The sequence below is a fragment of the Geotrypetes seraphini genome, chromosome 3, assembly GCF_902459505.1.
Source record: "Geotrypetes seraphini chromosome 3, aGeoSer1.1, whole genome shotgun sequence".
Lineage (NCBI taxonomy): Eukaryota > Metazoa > Chordata > Amphibia > Gymnophiona > Dermophiidae > Geotrypetes > Geotrypetes seraphini.
In genome coordinates, this window is record NC_047086.1 from 354,794,148 (window position 1) to 354,818,308 (window position 24,161).

Consider the following 24,161-nt stretch of genomic DNA (forward strand, 5'->3'; position numbering starts at 1 on the left):
GAACGACGAGGAACGGTCGCGCCGAGGCGAGCCTCGGGGCCGCTTAGACTTCCTCGATCGACGCCCCGTCCGAGGTCGCGTCGAGGGCGAGGCGTGTCTGGAAGACCCGGAGGAAGAGGAGGAAAGACGGCGCACTCTGCGCAACTTTTCTTTGGGCCTTACACTCCGCTCAGGGGGTTCCCCCGAGGTCGAGGTCCGGGGCGGGGCCGAGACCGAGGTGAACGGGGCCACCGTACCCGAGACCGAGGTCGCCGAGGCCGGGGCTCCCGAGGGAGCCGAGGCCGGGGCCTCCGAGACCGAAGGCGCCCCGGCCGAGGTCGAGGCCGCCGGAACCGCAGCACGCTGCAACACTTCCAGGGCTCCCGACAGCTCCGATGAGATCAGAGCTCGGAGGAGATCCTGGAAGGCCGGAATCCCCACGAAGGTGGGGAGTTCCGAGTCCGGGGCACACTCCCTGGAGGGCGACCTCGGTCTCGAGTATTCCCTCGGGGTGTGCGGAGTCGAGGTCCGATGCGGGGCCGGGGTCGACCCACCCGCCTTGGCCTGACTCGAGGATGGCTTCTTTGCTGAAGGGGATGGAACAGAGGACTTACCCGAAGCTTGCTTCACTGACGACGCCTTCGAGGAAGAGGGCCGAGGCGAGGCCGAGGCCCCCGAGGACGCCGAGGCCGAGGTCAAGGCCGGGGCCGAAGCCGAGGCCGACGTCGAGGCCTTAGGCGGCGCGTCGATGGCGAACAATTCGGCCATTCTTGCCTTACGGCGACGGAGGGCCCTGTTTTGGAAGGTCGCACAGCGATCACACGAGTCTGTCGGATGTTCGGGCCCAAGACAGACAATGCACCACCGGTGAGGGTCAGTGATGGAAAGCAACCTTTCACACCGGCTGCACTTTTTGAATCCCGTAACAGGACGGGACATCCACGAAGAAAAAGAAGAAGGCCGGGAACGTACCGACGTCCCGCGGCCACGGATTCCGGGAGCCCCCGGAGCCCGAGGAAAAACGAAAGACTTTTTTTTTTTTTTTTTGAAAGGAACCGAAAAGAAAAACAGCACCGCGAACTAATTCGAAGGGAAAACAAACTAAACGCGGCAGCTAGAAGGCAAAAACACTGGAGCTCAGATCCACAGGGCTTTCTTGCTCCGCGGAAAAATTTGAACTGAGGACCACGAGGTGGGATGCGCCCTCTAGTGGGCGAGAAGGCATGCACATGCGTGGTGCAGTGTGCAAACTTGAAACTTCAATCAAGTTTGCTTGAAAAGCTGTCCGCGCCGGGGCTCCGTAGATGACGTCACCCACATGTGAGAATATCATGCCTGCTTGTCCTGGGATAATAACTTTTTAAAACATAATATTTATATATTGGCATTAAAGACAATAACTAAAATTCTACCATACTTCAGTGAAAGTCATGTATACATGGGTAGAACAGCCCTTCATATTTCAATGGTGGTGGCCAGTTCTAGGAAACTTAAATTTTTAGCCATCATGGTGATCTCGCACCACAGATGTGTTGAGCACTGGCAATAGGGCATAATGTTTCTAGTCAACTGTTGTCAAAAGGGCTGCTAATGTGGAATTTTAATGCTAATTAACAACACTTCTCTTCATTTTTAGCAGCGGGACGCTTGTTACCTAATGTTATATTCGCTTTTTGAGAAGTTTTAGTTTACTTTCTTTTTTGTTCGAAGTCTGGCAAGACCTATCAGAGTGGGAACATATTCTAGATATACACATTGGTGTCTCTCAAGACTCCTGAGGAAGGCCTGTTGGCTGAAACATGTGCATGTCGAGTCATTGAGTCATTGGATGTATTTTTATGTCATTGGATGAATAAAGATTCCTATATTATCAGATGCATTGGAGGACACTTTCATTAGTGCACATCATTCTGATCTGGACAATTCCTTTTTTTTTTTTTTTTTTTTGAATTATCTTTATTAGCAATTGTAAAGGGAACATACAGCCAGTATTAACAATTCCACTCAGCCTTTGGTACATTTGTGTCTGTGGTTTTGTTTTTTCCCCTGTTTTTGCCTAAGTACAGATACATGCATTAATGCATAAGGGACCACAAATATCTCTCCCTTAATCTGACTAGAACAGCAGCGAAAGATCTAACCCCAAAAACTAATAAACACAAAAATAAAGATAGGGCCCTTAGTCTTTACAACTCGTAAACAGGGGTAGAACATACAACCCCTGCAACACTCAATAAACCCAGAAGGATAAATACTGTGAAACATCCGAAGACCCTTCCCATAGTGTCAGTGAATCAAATGTGATTTTATACAAAATAAATGTGTACCAAATCAAGGAAATACATATTTAAACATCTATGGGGTCCTTTTATTAAGGCGTGTTAACCAATTTAGTGCACGTTAAATGCTAAGGCATCCATTATATTCTATGGGCGCCTTAGCATTTAGCGCGCCTTAATAAAAGAACCCCTATATTTGCAGTTTGTTGCATTTTATCAGCTAATTTTAAACATCTTATTATGTTGAGACATATCAATGTGGAAACAACATGTGAATGTTAATAATAACACATATAGTAATGATTGTGTTAATGCTAATGCATTTTGACAAACAGGTCATTATTTAGGAACAACATATGCTAATACTATTAACGTGTGTTATTTACCACAGTAAATAATATGCATTAATGGTGTTAGTAAATGGTACTAGTATTTGCTCCCCCATAAGATTTATGAATTAAGGGGCAGTTCTCTACAGGGTCCTTTTACTAAGCTGTGGTAAGTGCTAGTGCACACTTACCACAGGTTAAAATGGCTTACAGCAGGATGTGCTTAGACCAGGGGTGGGCAACTTCGATCCTTAAGGGCTGGAATCCAGTCAGGTTTTCAGGATTTCCCCAATGAATAGGCATGAGATCTATTTGCATGCACATTCACTGGGGAAATCCTGAAAACCTGACTGGATTCCGGCCCTTGAGGACCAGAGTTGCCCACCTCTGGCATAGACGTTCTATGGTAAATTTTGGATCTGCATGCACAAACCATGTGCAAATTTTGTAATTTGTTTGAGAGGAGGCATGGCTTGGGGGCAGAGAGGGGACATTTCTGTGCTAATCAATTAGCACATCTATATTGTTACATGATAACTGATTAGTTACTACTAACAAAATAAGTTTTGGTAAACGTTCACGTGTTAATTTTTAAAAAATGCCTGTGTACTAATGGAAAAATTAGTACATGGCTATTAATTCAGAAAATAGGAAAATCCGCCATTCTCCAGCAGTGCTAAAAAACAGCCTGGATTGAAAAGCCTTGCTCTCTGTGACAAATTGTAACCTGTAAACTCTATACTATGTATATTGGTATTAGATCCCTAGAATGTGTCAAATTAGAATAAAACTTGTACAAAAAAAACCTTGTACTGTACCTGGCAAATTGTAACCTGTTAACTGTATACTGTATTATGTATGTTAACCTGTAATCCATTCTGAGCTCTTTGGGGAGAATGGGAGAAAAAAATGAATTAAATAAATAAATAAATCTGTAGTAGTCCTGAAAGCCATCTGAGCATAACCCAGATTTCCCCCTGGAGAGTCAGTGTCGGCATCGGAAGAGACATTGGCATGGAAGCAGTCTCCAGTGCATATTATCTGGGCATGGGAGACCTCAATGTGGAAGCACACCTGGGAGGAGACATGATTTGCAACAATGGAGAGTGATGTATGGTATGTTGATGCTTACTATGCATCGAGGAAGTGGATGCTTGGGATGCTGTCGCGCCATGCCTAGAAGGAGAAGAATGTTTATGCTTCTTAGCTTTCTTACATGCTACCTCTCCCAATGGATGAAGCATGGAGGAAGATGATGTTGAGTCTTGCCTTTGAAGACAGCCCAATGATTGACACTTTCTATGTGGATTCGGTGCACATGGTGTCAATGCTGACTGTGCATTAGGCCCCAAATCTCCCACCATGCTCAATATTGATGCTCAATCTTTTCTTGTGATGAGAAAGCTAAGATCAATCAGAAAATATGTACTTCAAAACAGAGGCTTTCCAAATTTTAGTGCAATCTCTAATACTATCTCGACTAGACTATATTGTAACACTAGCTCTTTGATCTAAAACATTGCTATCGCCTCTACAACTAGTTTAAAATGCAGTAGTAAGACTTGTATATGGACTACAGAAAGTGGAACACCTATAGCCCTACTACGTGTGGGCAGTCTGCTCACGCGGCGGCCCCAGGGACAAAGACCAGTGCTCTAAAATGAGTCCAGCCTCACCTGTGTACATCCCAGTTTAGCAGGAACTTGTCCAGTTTAGTCTTGAGACCCTGGAGGGTGTTTTCCCCTACAACAGACTCTGGAAGAGCGTTCCAGCTCTCCACCACTCTGTGTGAAGAAGAACTTCCTTATGTTTATACGGAATCTATTCCCTTTCATCTTTAGAGAGTGCCCTCTCATTCTCCCTACCTTGGAGAGTGTGAACAGTCTGTCTTTATCTACTAAGTCTATTCCCTTCAGTATTTTGAATGTTTTGATCATGTTTCCTCTTTTCAAGGGAGAAGAGGCCCAGTTTCTCTAATCTTTCACTGCCCCTTAACTCCTCCAGCCCCTTAACCATTTTAGTTGAATTAAAACTGCTATTTTTACAAGAACTTAATTAAAAGGTATTAGATTAATTTGTGAAACTGGTTACCAGTGGTTGGAGGTCCTGGCAAGGGTGCAGCTTTTCTTCTTCGTTTGATGTCTCCCATGAATAAGGATCCTAAATGTAAACTTGTTTGTCTGCAAGTAATTATTAGAGAAAACTATTAACAAAGAGAGAACATACCACATCAATACACCGCCTGTGTAATCTGAATCTAAATCAAAACATTCTCAATGAAGATTGAGCTGCATAATAAAGCCACCAATCTTGTTTATATCGAAACATAATTATGTTTGTTGACAAGCGCTCAGCATTTAAACGTAGTATCATAAATTGTTACTGGAATGAATAATATAAAAGGAATGCTTTTTAATTTTCAAAACCAGTAATCTTTCTAGCACAACATAAAATCAAACACTGTTGCTTCTGACAGGAAAATAGCCAAGATTAATTATCTAAAAAGAGCACAATATTGTTGTTAGGTTATCAATTGGTTACTAATGCCTAGCTGTCAGAATTACATTTATTACAGGAACACATTATCAATTTCTTTTAAGGTTGTGAGTAAAAAGGTAAATCCATAAAGCAATATGAAATAAACTTGCAACTAATTGTCTTCTTTGCCAACAAAAATGAACAGGATAGCTAGCAGTTAATCACTATAACTGATATCTCTTAGGTCGAGTATGGCAGCTCACCATACTAATGTAATGGTGCTTTCACATGCCTACTTTTATCAATTGAGGCTCAATTCTGGGCTCTGTTGGATGAGTCTAAACATGCGACTGTAACCTGGTGGCAAATTTCCAGATCTTAATGGACTGAAGTAGCTGCTCTTGACAGGCTGTCCCAGAAAAGCAGAAGGCAAATCATGAACCAGGGTATCTCAGTGCCCTGAACTGTTGAGCTAGTTTATGAATTACTAACAGTTGTTCTGCTATCAAAACTTGCATTAAACAGTAACTATGAAATTCTATAAAAGGTGGCAAGAAAGGGTAAAACATATGAAACATTTAACACAGATAATTTAAGTACACCCACTTATTAAAAAATAAGAGACTAATTTTAAAAATTTTAGTTTTACAACTTTATAGAGAACATTAAAGAGAATATATTATTTTTGCTGGACTACAAACATCTTGAAATCTGAAAAATGTATATTTTAGACCAGGGATGTCCAACCTTTTGGCTTCCCTGCTGCTGATCTGGAAGTGTTCCCTCTGACGTTGCGATGTTAGAGGGAACACTTCCGGGTCAGCTGCAAGAGGCACAAAGGATCCGCTGCTCGCAGCTTTGAGCAAACGCTGCAGCAAGACGGAGGAAGGAGCCGGCACGATGGTAAACACCCGAGGACGGCAGAAGAAAATATTGCATTGCCCTTGAGCTGGGCCACACAAAATACTTCATGGGGCCACATGTGGTCCACAGGCCGGACACCCCTGTTTTAGACTATCTATTATAATTTATTTTACACAGAATTAACTACCTATTCACACGAACGTGATATATTTAACAGAAGAAGAAGAATATTTGAGAAGTAACTTATGAAATGAAAGATTGATTGCAAGAATATATATATATATATATATATATGTATATATATATATTCTTGCAATCAATCTTTCATTTCATAAGTTATATATATATATATATACTAGTTTTTAAGCCCGTTACATTAATGGGTGCTAGAATATATGTCTGTCTATCTGTCTTTCTTTCTGTCTGTCTCTCTCCCTGGACTCCTTTGTCTGTCTATCTCTCTCCCTGCCCCTGTGTCTTTCTTCCTTTCTTTCTTTCTGTCTCCCTCCCGCTGTCTATCTTTCTTTCTTTCTCCCTCCCTCCGTTTGTCTTTCTTTCTATCTGTCTGTCTCCCTGCCCCCTATGTAGCAGTGATGATACGAGAGACTTAGGGTACTGTGTAGTCCTGGCCAATTGTGGATGAGGCCCGTTTTTCTCCGTTTTTCACATTCACTATTATTATTTTGATTTTCTGTCTGTTGATTTATGATTGAGTGTGAGTGGGGTTTTTCTGTTAAACTAGTACACAGTACGTTCTTTTTTTATTTTAGACTATCCATATACATGTGGAGGGGCATAATCAAAACAAATGTCTGTTTTGGACCTAGGGCGCAAGTTGCCCAAAGTCAGTAGCATCCAAAGTCCATTCTTGAAAAACACGTCCACATTTTTTTTTTTTCGAGAATCGTCTACTTCCACGTACAACCGTTTGATTGTCTAGACTGCTAGTATGTCTATCTTTATACTACATTCTCATCCAAAAAATCGTCCAAGTCCCAAATGCCAAGAATAAGACCTTTTGGATGTGGGAGGGGCTAGCAAATTGATGGACTTGTCACCCAGACATGGCAATAGAGTAGTGGGGCACCTTACAAGGCACTGCTGTGAACTTCACAAAAAGGGTGACACATAAACATCTCACCACAACTCTCTTGCAGGCCATGGTGAGCCCCTCAAAACACCCCCAAAACCTACTATACCCACCTGTCTACAACCCCAAAAGCCCTTATGGCTGCAGGTGGCACCTATATGGCAGTACAGTAGGATTTGTTTTTTTTTTGGGTGAACTCACATTTCCCATCATAAATGCATTGGTTAGAGTGGCTTATGGGCCTGGGTCCTCCGCTCTATGGTTCACTAGTCCACCTCCCAGTCTACTTAAGCCACTCGTATGCAGCTCTACTAGGCTTTCCGACGCCAGGTGCTAATGCTCCGGAGTCAGGTATGTACAATTTTATTCTGAACTTTGTGGGGGTGCGACAGGGTCAGTGAACATGGGGGAAGGCCTTTACTTTGTCCCTGCAATGGTTATCTGGTCATTTTGGATACCTTTTGGGCACTTAGACCTGTTTTTAGATCGCTAAGTCACAACGTATAAGTTCTGTCCAGGCAGCCTCATAAAACTTTTGATTATCCCTGCAGTACGACTAAGTCTAGGTCGGACCACATCCCGCCCTAACCACTCCTTCAAAAACGCCCTTTTCAGCTCTGGGCACACAGCGGGATTCAGAGGCCTAAAAAGTTTCTGGATACGTCTAAAAACCCATTTTGATTATCGGCACTTGGACAACCTGTCTTTTAGGTTGTCCAAGTGCCGATTTGGGCGGGTTTTTAGATGTATTTCTGTTTTGATTATGAGCCACACAGACATTAGCATTTTATTTTATTTAAAACATTTCTTATCCAGAATTGTCTGCAATTCCAAGATATGAGGACATTCAAATATTCACAAAACAACTAAACACAACAAACTGCACATAATCTGGTACAGACTCGCAAAATACAAAGACAAGCAAAAGAGACCCACTAGTAATAATAATACATGAAAATCACCTGGTCTCCTTATTTGGCAGTTTGACCGTAACGGGTGGACAAGATTGTTACTAAGGCTCGCACCACCATTCTGAACCTAGTTCAGCAGCAGCACAGAAGCATCTGGGGACTACTCTTACCTTGCCAGTGATCCACAAAGGACACCCACTGGTAAGGGCAAAGGACTGGGAAGGGAAGTAGAGGAGAGGGGTGGGGGTGGTATTCACTATGTTGCTCAGGGATCAGGTTATGCCAAGTTACATCAGTATTTATATTCTGCCACTAATTTTAGTGGAGTTGGGACTAAAGAGGACTGTGAAGCTTTACAAAGGGACCTGAACAAACTAGAAGAGTGGGCGACAAGATGGCAGATGAAGTTTAATGTAGAGAAATGTAAAGTCTTGCATATAGGAAACAGAAACCCGAAGTACAGCTATACGATGGGAGGGCTGGTAATGGGTGAAAGTATCCAAGAAAAGGACTTGGGGGTAATAGTGGATAACACAATGAAGCTGTCGGCACAGTGCGCAGCGGCCTCTAAGAAGGCGAATAGAATGCTGGGTACATCAAGAAAGGTATTACAACCAGAATGAAAGAAGTTATCCTGCCGTTGTATCGGGCGATGATGCGCCCGCATAACATAAGAACATAAGAACTGCCTTCTCCGGATCAGACCCATGGTCCATCGAGTCCGGCGATCCGCACCGCGGAGGCCCAGTCAGGTATACACCTGATGTAGTTTTAGTCACCCATATCCCTCTATGCCTCTCGTAAGGAGATGTGCATCTAATTTGCCTTTGAATCCTAGCACAGTGGATTCCTTAATAACCTCCTTTGGGAGTACTACGTCCAATATTGGTCGTCGTACCTTAAGAAGGATATGGCGATACTTGAGAAGGTTCAGAAAAGAGTGACACGATTGATAAAAGATATGGAAAACCTTTCATATGCTGAAAGATTAGAGAAACTGGGGCTCTTTTTCCTGATAAAGCGGAGACTTAGAGAGGACATGATATTGACTTACAAGATTATGAAGGGCATGGAGAAAGTAGAGAGGGACAGATTCTTCAAACTTTCAAAAACTACAAAAACGAGAGGGCATTTGGAAAAATTAAGAGGGGTCAGATTCAGAACCAATACTAGGAAGTTCTTCTTCATCCAAAGGGTGGTGGACACCTGGAATGTGCTTCCGGAGGGTGTGATAGGACAGAATACGCTTTTGGGGTTCAAGAAGGGATTAGATAATTTCCTGAAGGAAAAGGGGATAGAAGGGTATAGATAGAGGATTACTATACAGGTCCTGGACCTGATGGGCTGCCGCGGGAGCGGACTGCTGGGCGTGATGGACCTCTGGTCTGACCCAGCAGAGGCACTGCTTATGTTCTTATCAGTTCTAGGACGGACTCCACAAGATAAGAGCTGGATCAGACTATCCTGGAAATACAAGCACTAATAACAATTAGAAATTATAGCATTAAACTAAGCACTTATGAAATAGATGGGTCTTTAACATCATTGAAATTGCAAATACTGATCACAAAATGATTGGAATATCATTCCAAAATTCTGCCATATGGTATTGAATAGAAGAAGCGAGTTGCCTAACTAATTTTAAGATCTTAAACATTGGAAATTTCAAGAAAAAAAAATTCCTAGTATAACATCTTGAGGAAGAGTCCTGCAATAACACTATATACGGTAATCAGATAGAAACATGATGGCAGATAAAAGACAAATTACCCATCCAGTCTACTCATCCGCAGTAACCATTATCTCTTCCTCTCTCTAAAAGATCCCATGTGTCTATCCCACACCTTCTTGTATTCAGACACAGTCTCTGTCTTCACTACTTCTACACGCATCTACCACCCTTTCTGTAAAAGTGTTTCCTTAGATTACTATTGAGCCTATCACCTCTTAACTTCATCCAATACCCTCTCATTACAGAGTTCCTTTCAAATGAAAGAGACTCGACTCATGTGCATTTACGCCACGTAGGTATTTAAACAACTATCATATCTCTCCTCTTCTACCTTTCCTCTAAAGCAGGGTTGTCAAAGTCCCTCCTCGAAAGCTGCAATCCAGTTGGGTTTTCAGGATTTCCCCAATGAATATGCATGAGATCTATTAGCATACAATGAAAGCAGTGCATCCAAACAGATCTCATGCATATTCATTGGGGAAATCCTGAAAACCCGACTGGATTGCGGCCCTCGAGGAAGGACTTTGACACCCCAGCACTAAAGTATACATATTGAGATTTTTAAGTCTGTCCCTATATGAAGACCATGCACCATTTTAGTAGCCTTCCACTGGATCGACTCCATCCTTTTTATATCTTTTTGAAGGTGCAGTCTCCAGAATTGTACACAATATTCTAAATGAGGTTTCACCAGAGTCTTATACAGGAGCATCAATATCTCCTTTTCCCTACTGGCCATACATTTTCCTATGCACCCTAGCATCCTTCTAGCTTTCACCATCACTGTTTCAACCTGTTTGGCCACCTTACAATCATCACATACAATCACACCCAAGTCCCGCTCTTCTGTCATGCTTATAAGTTCTTTACCCCTAAACTGTACTATTCCTTGAGGTTTTTGCAGCCCAAATGTATGACCTTGCATTTCTTAGAATTACATTTTAGCTGCCAAATTTCAGACCATTCTTCAAGCTTTGCTAGGTCTTTATTCATGTTGTTCACACCATCCGGGATGTCTACTCTATTGCAGATTTTGGTATCATCTGCAAAGAGGCAAATCTTACCTGACAGCCCTTCAGCAATATCGCTTATAAAAATGTTAAAAAGAACAGGCCCAAGAACAGAAGTGAGGCACACCACTGGTAACATCTAGAAAATGATATGGGGACAAATGTTTCTCTGACCCTGCAGGAACTCAATTTCTCCATTCCATCCCCGTGAGTTTTGTCACTGTCACTGTTCCTGCCCCATTCCTGTAAGCTCTGCCTTAACCGCACAAGCCTCGAACACTTATGATTTTAAAGTGTTTGAGGCTTGTGCAGGAATGGAGCAGGGACAGGAAAAGAACTTGACGAGATGGGGATGGGGAAAAATTTGTCCCCATGTCATTCTCTAGTAACATCTCTTTCCTCAGAGTGATCTCCATTAACCACTACCCTCTGTCGTCTTCCACTCAACCAGTTCTTGACCCAGCCTGTCACCAATAACCTCCCTATTCTCTATTGTTTTCCTCGTCTTGCTGCAGCAAGTGGTTATTAGGTGGATTAGCATATGCTAATTTGTACAGTAAGAAGGCATGACTATAAAGATAGTGTCCAGACACCGTATACACACATTACCTTTGAATGTGTGCACATATGTATGTAAATGCTTATGCACTATTCTAATAGAACATAAGAAGTTATGAATAGCCTTACTAGGTCAGACCAATGGTCCATCTAGCCCAGTAGCCCATCCTTACGGTGGCCATTCCAGGTCACTAGTACCTGGAAAACTCCCAAAAGTAGCAACATTCCATACTACCGATCCAGGGCACGAAGTAGATCTTCAAGGTTATGTGGTCTAGAAGTTGATTTTTATGTTATGTTATGTTTTATGTGGAACAGGGCAGGAGAAGTCCGGTTGGTCTTCAATGAAGCGCAGAATTCCGCAAAGGGTCAGCATTGTCTGTGGTTTTGTTTAACATCTATTACCCTTGTGTAAGAATTTAAGAGAACTAGGCATTAGGTTTTATCTTTATGTGGATAATATCCAGATCCTGATCCCCAATGACAAATCTATGACTGAGGCTCTGGGGTGTCTTCATAATTGTTTGTAAGTTATTCATGACTTGGTGCCTGAAAATCAGTTTAAGTTGAAAGTAGCAAAAACAGAGCCTTGGTCGAGAGAAACAATTATTGGCATTCTCTGCTGAGATAATCTTGGGCAGTGAGATGCTGCCAGTATTGCAGTAGTGCAGATATTTGGGTGTAATTCTGGACTCAACATTATCCTTCAAGCCACATGTAAAATCGGTGGTGTTGCGTACATTCTTTAAGATAAGATTGCTGCATAGATTAAGAGACTACTTGTCTATGGATAATTTTAGAACTACTATTGTGATGATGTTGATTCCAGTTTTTGATTATTGTAATGCTTTGTACTTGGGATTGCTATGTGCATTATTGCACATATTTCAAGGTCTGAGCATATTACTCCAATTCTGAGAGAACTACATTGGTTACCCATTAGTATGCGTATTGAATTTAAGGTTCTCTGTGTAATTTTTAAGCTGCTGAATGATGATGGTCTTAAGGCCTTGCGATCCTTGTTACATTTGTATTAGCCAACATGAAACCTACGGTCTATGGATAAATTGTGCCTGGTTGTGCACCACTGAGTGCAGTGAGGTTGTCTGCCTTGATATTCAGAACTGATTTGTGACAAAGTACAACATGTAGTTCAGCGCTAGAGATACAGACCAACTGATCTAGCACTAGAGATACAGACCAACTGATCTACCTTAAAGGTATTACTTTTCTTTTGTATTAAGGAGTTGTAATTGAAATTATATGGTATTTGGTTCATACAACTGAATTTCAGTGTGTGTTGTACTTTATATTGCTACTAGTCTTTAAGTCCTTTACATTAACGGGTACTAGAATATATGTCTGTCTGTCTGTCTTTCTTTCTGTCTCTCTCCCTCCCGCTGTCTTTCTTTCTGTCTGTCTCTCTCCCTGGCCCCCTTTGTCTGTCTGTCTGTCTTTCTGTCTCTCTCCCTGCCCATGTGTCTTTATTCCTTTCTTTTTGTCTCCCTCCTTCCCGCTGTCTGTCTTTCTTTCTATCTCTCTCCCTGCCCCCTATGCAGCAGCATTTCTTCCCCCCACTTCCCTGTGCAGCAGCCACAGCAGCATTCCCTCCCCCTCCATTTCTCTATGCAGCAGCATTTCCCCCTTACCCCATTTCCCTGTGTAGCAGCAGCATTTCCCTCCCCCCACTTCCCTGTGCAGCAGCTGCAGCAGCATTCCCTCCCCCTCCATTTCCCTGTGCAGCAGCATTTCCCTCCCCCCACCCCACTTCCCTGTGCAGCAGCATTTCCCTCCCCCCACCCCACTTCCCTGTGCAGCAGCAACACTTCCCTGTGCAGCAGCTGCAGCAACATTCCCTCCCCCTCCATTTCCCTGTGCAGCATTTCCCTCCCCCACCCCACTTCCCTGTGCAGCAGCAACAGCATTTTCCTCCCCCCCACTTCCTTGTACAGAAGCCGCAGCATTCCCTCTCCCTCCATTTTCTTGTGCAGCAGCATTTCCCTCCCCCACCCCACTTCCCTGTGCAGCAGCAACAGCATTTTCCTCCCCCCCACTTCCCTTTGCAGCAACAGCAGCAATATTTCCCTCTCCCTCCACTTCTCTGTGCAGCAGCAGCAGCGGTATTTCCCTTCACCTTCATGTCCCTGTGCAGCAGCAGCAGCATTTCCCCAACCCCCTCTCTTTCCCTTCCCGTGGTCTGGCCTGCTACCTTAGTCCCTTGCCGCCCCCCCATCCCTTCCCTTCCCGCGGTCTAGCCTGCAGGATTAGTTTGAGCCTCGATGCGGCGGCTTCTCTTACGATCGCCGCCTGTGTCGGAAGCCTTCTCCGACGCAGGTGTGGCTCGTAAGAGGAGCTGCCGCAGCGGCTTTTAACTTAAAAATAAATTTCGGCCAGTAGTGCTGTATTTACTGGATGGAGGACTGTGCGAGGTAGAGAGCATGGAGGCCGGGAACAGCTTAACACGCATGCGCACTCCTGCCGGTCAAGGACCTACAGATCAAGGATCATGGATCATGCAGGTAAGTGTGCGCATGCACGCTTAGCGTTTTATTATAGTAGATATAGTTCTATTTGCAGTAAAAACAATAAGCATCTTGAGTTTTCTTTTTTGCATTTGATACAAGTATCGAGAACCAAATGGTAGGGGACTAAATGATCTAGGGATTAAGTGACTGGGGATTAAGTAACTGGGGGACTAAGTAACTGGGGATTAACTGACTGGACGCCCTTGGCTAGGACCCAGTCCTTAATATCTGGGCATGTGCAGACAGCTGACACTTATCCAGTTAGAGCCAATATTTAGTCCTTAAATTAAAGCGGACTAAGATAGGACTGTGTTTTATGTGGTCCAATTTGTTCAGTTACGTTATTCAGTTAAGTGTGAATTCTGTCCCCCTAATCACCACAACATAGCAGGTTTAAGTTTAAGGAGTTATTCAGTATCACTATCTGACTAAGTGCCCCTGTATATCCCTGGATAGTCTCACACAGACAATTCAGCTGGGCAGGAGCCTCTTTGAATATCATCCACAAACAGATTAAAGCCAGTTCAGGCATTGCTTGTTCCTTTATTGAAATGCTTACTTCACAACTTCGATAGCCAATGTCTCCCATTGTAACAAAGTGGACTTGGCCTGCTTTTGTTCTCAGGGGCTCCAATTAAAGCATTACTAGAATGTATAATATGTACAAACTATTAACAGGGTGATTGTTGGCTGGCATTTAGCAGAACAAAATATAGACATGTTATCATTGTATTACTAACTGAACCATAAGTTTGCACTCCAAAAGCTGAACAAATATGATTGTCTCAAAGGAAAATATTCAGATCAGCAGATGAACAGTTAGAGTGTAATGATTTTAAGTTCTTGGCTTACTTCTCAGTACAAAAAAAAATTGATCGGCTTCCATAAAATGAAAGATTTCATAAAATATAATTATATGAATAATCAAATTAGCCCAAAGTGGAATTAACTATACTGCCAGTAATTCTACAACTGCACGTCTGGCTAGTCTTTTGGCTCAAGACCACTTACATGAATAATTTGGAACCCATGCTTGCACACAAATCAAGTCTAATTTTTAAAAGTATTTCAGAATTTCACAGACTGATTACAAGTTATTCTATTAACTATGGAAATAATGCAAATTATAAACAAAGAAGATTCTGATGATACACACCAGATTCAAGTCATGCAAATCCTAAAGTATTCTAAAATGGTGTCATTTTTTTTTTTTTTAGGGATCCAAGTTTTATGACTAAAACAACTTTTTCTATAGATGTGTGTTCTGAGCAACTGATTTTATCATATGAAAGTGCTCACATTTACGCTCCACTTAAGCTTGTAACTGTATAGAATATTATCACTTTCATGGTAAGTGTACCCTTGCATGCATAAGTGGAAGCATAGACACTTAAGTGCCATGGCATAGTAAGGGGGGGGCAAGGGGGACGCCATGTTGGTGTGGGCGCCGACACCCCTCCTTCTCTCCACCCCTCACCTCTTCCTATTCCTCCCCTCCACATGCCTGCCCCTTCCCTTCTCCCATACCTCTAGTTGAAGTTGTTGTTCGTGGCGGTCAATAATGTACTCTTCGTGACCCTGTCTGCTCTCCCGTTGATGTCACTTCTGGGTGCCGTGCATCAGAGGGAGAGCTGATGGGGTCGCGAGGAGCATGTTGTTGACCGCCGCGAGCAACAACTTCAACTAGAAGTACAGGGGAAGGGATGGGTGCATGCAGCAGGCGGGATTGGAGAAGGAGCAGGGAGTGGCGACAAGGGTGGGGGAGGCGCAGCACCATCCTGGGCGCCACTCTCCCTCGCTATGCCACTGCTTAAGTACATAACTGGCATAACATCTAAATGTAAGGGGGCATTCAAGTGGGTGGGGTTGAAACTTACGCAAACAATTTATATTATCTTTAACTTATATTATCTCTAAATTTCTAATATCCTCCTGAATCTCCCTCTACATTAAAACTTCCAAATAAGTAATGCTCTTGGGCTCAGCCATGGACGTGTTACTTGGTCGAGCACGTATGAGCAATTGGGACTTTTGTTTTTTGGTCTGGAGGGGTAAGGGTTAATACTCAGGTCATTGATGATGGGTTTTGGGATTGGAGTGCAAGGAAAAAGGGGAGGAGTGACAGAGGTGTGGTAAAATTATTTAGGCAGGTTTTTATTCATTGGGAGGGCAGGCAGAGAGGAAGGATGGTAAGGATTAGAGTGGGTTTGGGTTTTTGTCCCACCCTCTGATCCTGGAGGTGGGGGATTGCTGTAGTTTTGGGTAGGATCGTATGGGGTAGTTGGCCACGGCTTTTGCAGGATGTGAGGGGTTAAGGAATCACTGCAGTATATTATTTTGGATAATGAAATGATATTTTTTGTACATTCAAGTGTGTCACTGCCTCAAGTGATTGGTGGTATGGGGTTCAGTGATACTGCAGATCATTGGGGTATAAACTGTTTTGAGCTCCCTTGGGTGCTCCTCTTGCCTGGAGGTATGAGGAGGTAAAGTCAAAAAAGATAATAAAATTGAATTATCCCTCTAAGAAGCGACATACCAAAGGGCAAGAGCTGGCTGGTGGTTTGATGGAAGGAGTACAGAGAGTTGGTGTTGAGCAGCAAATTTATCAAGAGGGAGGGGAAAGTAGAGAGAAGGAGATTAGGAAAATAAGCTTTAACTTTTGGTCAGCTGTCAGTTGCAAAGGTGACTCAGTTAAGCATGGCCACTCCTACTTAAAGCTGGCCTTCACACTGTTCCTACTGTAAAACATAGTAGTGGCAATATTATGTTGCATGATGCTTTGCAACAATGGGAACTGGGAGTCTTATGAAGATCAAGGGAAAGATGAATGATACAAAGCACATGCAGATTTTAAAGGAAAACCTATTCCAGTCTACCACGGAACTGGTATTGGGGAGAAAATTCACCTTTCAGAAGGGCAATAGTCCTATCCACAGGTCAACAAGAAGAATGGTAATGTCCTTAGTGGCCCAATCAAAGCCCTAGACCTAAATCTGACAGAGAACCTGTGGCAAGACAAAGGCTGCAGTCTACAGATGATTCCCAAACAAAATGAAAAAGCTTGAACAGGTAAAAATAAATCATTCCACTGTTGAAAGTTGGTAATCTATTGCACTTATATCCAAGAGAAGCACTTAGCTCAAAATGAAGATTGCAGGTTCAATGGAGCTTCTGTTTCACTATAGGAGGTTCTTCAGGAACCAGTCATCCTTAGAAGTACTTAACTCTGTTTTTCCATTTTCCAGCAATATGTTAAACATATCTTTTGTTGACGCGTTTGCTCACACCAGCAATAAAGATTTTATGGATAAAAGTGCAATAGATAATAAATAGTGTAAAAAGGAAAAATTTAATAATTCAAATACTATAATAAAAAAAAATAACTATACCAGGGGGTTTCTTTAAAGACTAATGATAGCTCACATTTAAGGGACCTGCGAGCACTTGAATTCTTTTTTCCACCCGTGAGAAAATATCTGTAGGATACTGCAACATATGTAAGCTTTATTTTCATTGAGTTGAGGAGTTTATGATTTTCAAGATGCCATCAGTGTGCATTGTGCTTTGTACATTCCATTAAACCTGAAATATATCTGCACTTGGTTCAGCAAATGTCTTTAATATGCATGTCTTAGTTAATTTGAAAGCCAGCCTTGTTTGTGGCTCATGAGGACCAGAGGTGAGAATCACTCTACTAGACTGTTATAGTATTCTGGAGATGACCCCTATGCTACCTCTGTTTCTACATAATACATAAAGAAAAACAGGTATGCTTATGGAATGAAACATAACATATAAAGTCATCCAACTGAACCCAGAAATCTGAAGTATACGACTTACAGAAATCAAGGCTTGAATAATGCTGCCACAAATTGATTATCTGTTATACTTCATTGAGATATCTAAATTATTGATCTGAAAGATTATGGTATTCCAGCTTTCTCCTTCCCCACCTCCTCCAAGCACCTACAATGGAGTCACAACAAACAGCACTAAGTAAGAATTACTCTGTTAGTGTTGTCAACCCTCATGTAGAACACAGCAGTTACTTTTTAATTTAAAATCAATGGATATCTGAAAGACAGCCTTGTTCCTTCAGCATAAATGAATCATCTGTCTTTGCAATGCACAGCACTCTAATCATCAGCCAAGGCGAGAGTAAGGGATATTTTGCTCCCTGTATTCATAGCAGACAAAATGTAGAGACCTATTCAAGAAGGTGTTTTCCCCCTTAGGGACAGAACGAAAAAGTAATTTCTGAAGATAGCCTGTCATTTTTAAATTTCTCAACTCAACAAATTAAAAATTTTCAAAAATATTTATTCTATCTTAAACCATCATTTCCACTATTCTATAAAATTAAAATTAATATAAAAACAAAAACAAAATGATACCCACATGTTTCAAAACTGATCAACAGAAAAAAGTACATTTTTCTATCTTGTATACATTGCTGATTGCATAAAGGCTAATGTAGAAATGACAGGTCAAAAACCTCTTTCTACTTAGACAGCTGTGGTCATAAGTGGTATTCAAGTTAAACTGCAATCATATTCAGACTCTCACTTTATTACATTTGTAAATCCATATAATTGTGTATCAAGGAGCAGAACACTAACCCTCTACTTGACAAGCCTTGACAAGATACTTAATAAGATGTAAGTTAGATGTACGTGAAGAGAAACTCTTTGTTCTGTGAAATGGTAAGAGACTGGAGATTTAAAAAATCCAGAATGGAAGAAAAGAACAGTCATATCTAAACTGGGAAAGTTTCTGGATTGGTCTGGTAGGACTAAAGGAAAGAAATTTATTAGATAAGACAATTTCTCCTTCCTTAGTGTCCATACCAGACCAATCCAGAACAGGTGGCATGTAGCAAAGCAGTTTCCCAAAGAATGTGAGACTTTAAATAGATCTATGGTTAAATGAAGCCTAAGTAAGGTAGAACAATGGACTACGCAATTTAAATTAAAACTGAATTCAGATAAAACTAAGTTCTTTTTGGCAAGTCCTAACAACAAGATCACAAATACTTCGCTGAGATTAAATGAGTCAGACCACCCATTTCATTCTACCATCAAAATCCTGGGTGTCATCTTGGATCGAAGCTTGACTTTTGAAGATCACACCAACTCTCAGGTTAAAAAATGTTTTTTTACTTTATGGAAACTTCGTACCATTAAACACTATTTTGCTTTCTTCTCTTTTCAACTGCTGGTTCAATCTTTGATCTTAAGTATCTTAGACTATTGCAATATTATATACCTGGGATCCTTTAAGAAAACCATCAAAAGACTGAGAATCATTCAGAATGCTGCAGTCCGTCTCATTTACGGTCTCAAGAAATCGGATCATGTAAGCCCGTATTACAAAAAGCTACACTGGCTGCCCTTTTTAAGTTTGCTTGCCTTTGCTTCAAAACCATAACAAGGTCATCCCCAATCTATCTCATCATTTTGAATTTCCAGGCACAACTTGTACACATAGGCCCCAAATTCTATAAAGGACACCTAAATCATGCCTAAAGTTAGGTGTGTTTTAGGCGTCCAATCTAAGTAGTTAATAAGCCAATTAACGGTCTTAACAAGCAATAATTGGTACATAGGCGTCCAAACGATGTAGAAGCCACTTTGTAGTCGCAGCCACAATTTCATGGACGCCCATGTTTAAAACTCACGCCTAACTCAATAGGCATGGGCATGGAATGGGCGTGGTTTGGGCAATGACTTAATTTGTGGGTCCTTTGATTCATTTACATAACCCTGAGTGACCTGTGATATGACAGCTTAGAGATCTGCTAAGCTATCATATCACAGGGCAGTCAGAGACACCTGCCTGGAAGCTGAATAGCTCAATAAGTAAAAGCCCTGTGCTCCTCTTTCAGAGGTCATAAGTTCAAATCCCAACCAGCTCCCCCAGCATACATTTTAATTGTGGCATTCTACCTTGAAGGTGCACCTTGATGATTTCATATTGAGGTCACCATTGTGCAGCTGCAAGCCTCCATTTGCAATGAAGTAGAAACCATGCTAAGGTCTGTATCTGTTTTTTTTCTGGTTTTAAGCTTTTGCAAATGAAGTTAGGTATGACCTCATTGGACCAATCTTTAGTGAGAAAAAAAGGATAGCTTTTTAGCAAGGAACATAAAGCTGTTTTTTTCATGTGCTGTGCTTCAGTTAATGGATCTTTTCCTCTAATTAGGAAATACCATTACTGTCTGCCCAGAAAAATAGGTTTTGCGTGCAACATCTTTGTATTGATGTGCCCTGTTTATGTGGTGGCTTATTAAATGTATTTTGAGTTTAATAAAGCAAAAATAAAAACCCAGAGAGCTATTTAGCAGATCATATTAAGGACATCCAAACTGTGCCTAAGTTCCGTCCATAGAACTCAGGTCTATCTGAAGCCTAAACTATGCTCAAAAGTATACTCCCTTACAATGCCTATAAGACCTAGTTTTACAATTGCTATGCAGCTTGCTAGCTCACTCTGTAGCACACTGGTTAAACCTACAGCCTTCTACCCTAAAGTTGCTAGTTCAAATCCTAGTCACTCTGTCTGATGGAAGAGAAATAAATAAAAGCATTAAACAGATCCAACTCCCAGTATTATAATTATAATGAAAAACAACATAAAATCGTCATTCCAATAACATAATAATAAAATATTATAACATTAAGGACATTGTTTGGATGTTTAAATCTCACCTAAAACCTGATTCTCTAAAGCAGTGTTCTTCAACCTTTTTACACCCGTGGACTGGCAGAAATAAAATAATTATTTTGCGAACCGGCAAACTATTAAGACTGAAATTTAAAAAACCCATTTCCGCCCCGTCTCCGCGAGCTCGGTCCCCGCAAACCATCTGATCCCATCTGCACAAGCCGCAGTTATGATTTTATATTGAACATATTTTATTAAAGTGTAAAAAGAAACAATATTCTGAACAATTGTGATTTTATAAATACAAATATATAGAGCACGGACCAACAAAACCCCTGTCTCCCCTCCCCTTCACATATATTCCCTCTACTATCAAGAAAACTGAACAAGCCAAGTTATTATAGAATGCTACACAGAAATATCATGCTAACAGAATACTGCAGTCCCCAGTTATGTCTCTAGCAGGATATATATTTCAAATCTGATATATTCTAATGACAAAATAGAAATAAAATTATTTTTTTCTACCTTTTGTTGTCTCTGGTTTCTGCTTTCATCTTCTTTTCACTCTTTTCCTTCCAGCGTCTGCCCTGACTCTTCAATCCAGCATCTGCCCGTTCCATCCACTGTCTGCCCTCTCCTCCTTCCATATGTATCTGACTTCTTTCTATGCCCCTCTCCCCTGTCCATCCAGCCTATGCCACCTCTCTACTTTTTACATCATTCATTCCAGCTTCACTGCTTTCTTCATTTTTATCTCTCCTACACCAGATCTAGCATCTTTATCCCTCTCTCATTTCTCCGCTGACCCCCTTTCCAGCATCAATCTCTCTCTACTTTCTCATTCCTCTCTCTCCCCTTTCCCTCATCTCATCTCTCCATTCCACCCTGACCCCCTTCCCCTCCTGTAATTCCCTGCCAGCTGTTTCCTTCCTTTTTTCCTTCTCCCTTCCCTCATACCCCTATCCAACATTAACTCTCTTCCCATCCCTTTCCTTCCTCCCCTCCCAGCAGCATCTCTACTTCTACCTCCCTCCAAGTCCAGTAGCAGCTCTCCCTTTATCCAGCAGCTTCCCAGCCTCCTACAGTGGCTTCCTCCCCTTCCAGCAGCTCTCAGTACTTGCCTGCAGGAAGTTGTCGGTGAATCACTGCCCTGGCAAGTAGGAGAGCTGCTGGGAAGAGAGTCAGCCACTGTGAAGGCTCCCCAGCATCTTGCTCGCACACGCTGACCATCTCCCTCCACCTGCACCTGTACCTCTCTCCGTTCCACTTGCACCTTCCCTGCGGCCCTCTTCAGCAACTCGGCAGAGGCGGCGATCAAGACAGGCTGCCGACGTCGGGACCTGCACTCTCTGAGTCCTGCCTATTTTGTTTCAACTTCCTGTTTCCAAACAGGCGAGACTCACAGAGGGAAAGCCCCGACGTCGGCAGCCTGTCTTGATCGCCTGAGGCTGGGAGGAACAGCAGTCGGCAGGAACCGCAGTCAGCAGAAACTTGAACTGCCGACTCGATCTCGCCAGCCCTGCGTGGACCGGAAGAAATTTTCTGCGGACCGGCACCGGTCTGTGGACCAGAGTTTGAAGAACAATGCTCTAAAGGACACCTAAAAAGTTGGATGCCTAAACAGTGCTGAACTCTGCTGAGTGCGATTCTACAATGGGTACCTATAGGGCACCTAACTTTAGACGCATTTTGCAGAATCAGGGCCGCAGTGCTCACTTGTTCGCTTTCCCATCCCTGAAGGGCTGTATCTACAAGAGATTCCTCGACAGAACACTATCATTCCAAGCAGGCAAATGGAATAAATGTTTAATCAACTTTATCTCAAACGCATTTCTTACCAAACTTTTAGGAAGTCAATCAAAACTTATCTCTTTGCTAAATTCCTCTGACTCCATTTCTGCCTTGAAGTACTTCTAAAACACTTCCAGGAAAAATTTGATTAATCTTACCATGCTAATGTAATTTTGAAAGTTTTTTGTAATATCACTGTCTGTATACAGTCTCTTCGTCTGTAAACAGCTCTGAACTGTTTGTGGTATTGCGGTATATAAAAATAAAATTATTATTAAAGATAAAACTTTCTAAAAACAAAAAAGCCACACCACTGTTGAGTTCAATTTACAATGTATTCCCCAACTCTCATTCTTTATAGCTGACTGCAAGCTGTTACTGTATTTATAAATAGTATGCTGGTGATAAGCTAGGCATTAAAAAAAAACCCTGTTCCTTCTTACACGCAAGAGACAGGGACTGTCATACTGAATAATCTTGAACAAAGACAACAACAACTTGTTGCTTTATTGAATGCACTTACAAACACCTTTCAGAGCATTAGACCTAGTTAAGGCTGCTCTCCAGACAATGTTTTTAAGCAGAATCACACAAGGTAGGGAGACAAGCAGATGTGACTATCATCCCTGGCATTTGGCAAGACCACTCACTTGTCAATAAGGACAATATAAGCATAGACAGGGCATCAGTTGGACAACACTGCAGCAGGCCTGCTTGTGTTACAGCAATGGTAAAGCTGCATTTTGCAGAATCAGGGCCGCAGTGCTCACTTGTTCGCTTTCCCATCCCTGAAGGGCTGTATCTACAAGAGATTCCTCGACAGAACACTATCATTCCAAGCAGGCAAATGGAATAAATGTTTAATCAACTTTATCTCAAACGCATTTCTTACCAAACTTTTAGGAAGTCAATCAAAACTTATCTCTTTGCTAAATTCCTCTGACTCCATGACTAAGTTACTAGACTACCAAAATCAAATTAATGTAAACTTCCACTATGTTTATGTTTTATGTTTATTAGTATTTATAGACCGCTGTTCAATATCATCATAGCGGTTAACATAGTACTAAACAAAAAGAAAGGAACTCCATTATCAATAGGAAATAAAAATACAAAAGAATAATAAATTACAAAGTAAAAATAAAATTATAAAACTTAAAATATGATTATAAAAACTGCAACTGCAAATCTCTGCCCCCAAAGTTCGTACCAATATGATACTAAAATATCCCAATAGAGAAGTGGAATTAAGGGTATGCCAATCCAAAAAGATGAGCTTTTAACAGACTTCTAAATTTAATATATGAGAGTTCACTACGTAATTCCAATGGCAATATAAGACTTTTGGAGACAGAGCTAGACTAAATATTTTTGCCTCATTTATTGCCATTACAGCCTATTTGTTTTCATTTTCAAGGAGATGAAATACACTCCCCTTTCTGAAGGCCAAAGAAGTTTTCTTCTTAAGGCCCTGATATTAGTTAAAACAGCAAATCTCATTGACAGTGAATTACTACAACCCTGTTGCTATTGCACTTGCAAATATTAATGTTTGACTTCTTGTTGCTGGAAAGTAGAAGTGCAGGAGATGGGGAGTCTTGAAAAAGGTCACGTTTGCAAGATATTTGGGAATCTAACTGGAAAATTCTCCCTCACAGAGAGGAGCCTAATTTTGAATAAATGATTCACTTGCAATCTGATGGTGCTGTTTGTAGAATACTACTACTACTACTTATTTCCTGTACACTGCTGCAATGCATTGATAAGTTCTGCTGAGTCAATGGCCTATTTGTAATAGTGCTGCCCGATTCACGATTCGAATCGATTCACTGATTCAAATCAGGTGAATCAATTTGAATCGATTCAATAAAAAAAAAATTGGCCTCCCGATTCAATGGCCGACCCTTCCTAAAGCAGGAGCTGCAGCGCTGCCTCTTGCTGGCCAT

General features: G+C 41.8%; 1 protein-coding gene across 1 annotated transcript in view; it reads right to left on the minus strand.

Moving 5' to 3' along the window:
• Positions 1-24,161, minus strand: part of GPATCH2 (G-patch domain containing 2) — a 341,444-nt gene that overhangs the window by 31,569 nt on the left and 285,714 nt on the right. The window contains 1 exon segment of the mRNA XM_033936572.1: positions 4,679-4,767. Within this exon segment, the coding sequence (XP_033792463.1) occupies positions 4,679-4,767 (89 nt within the window).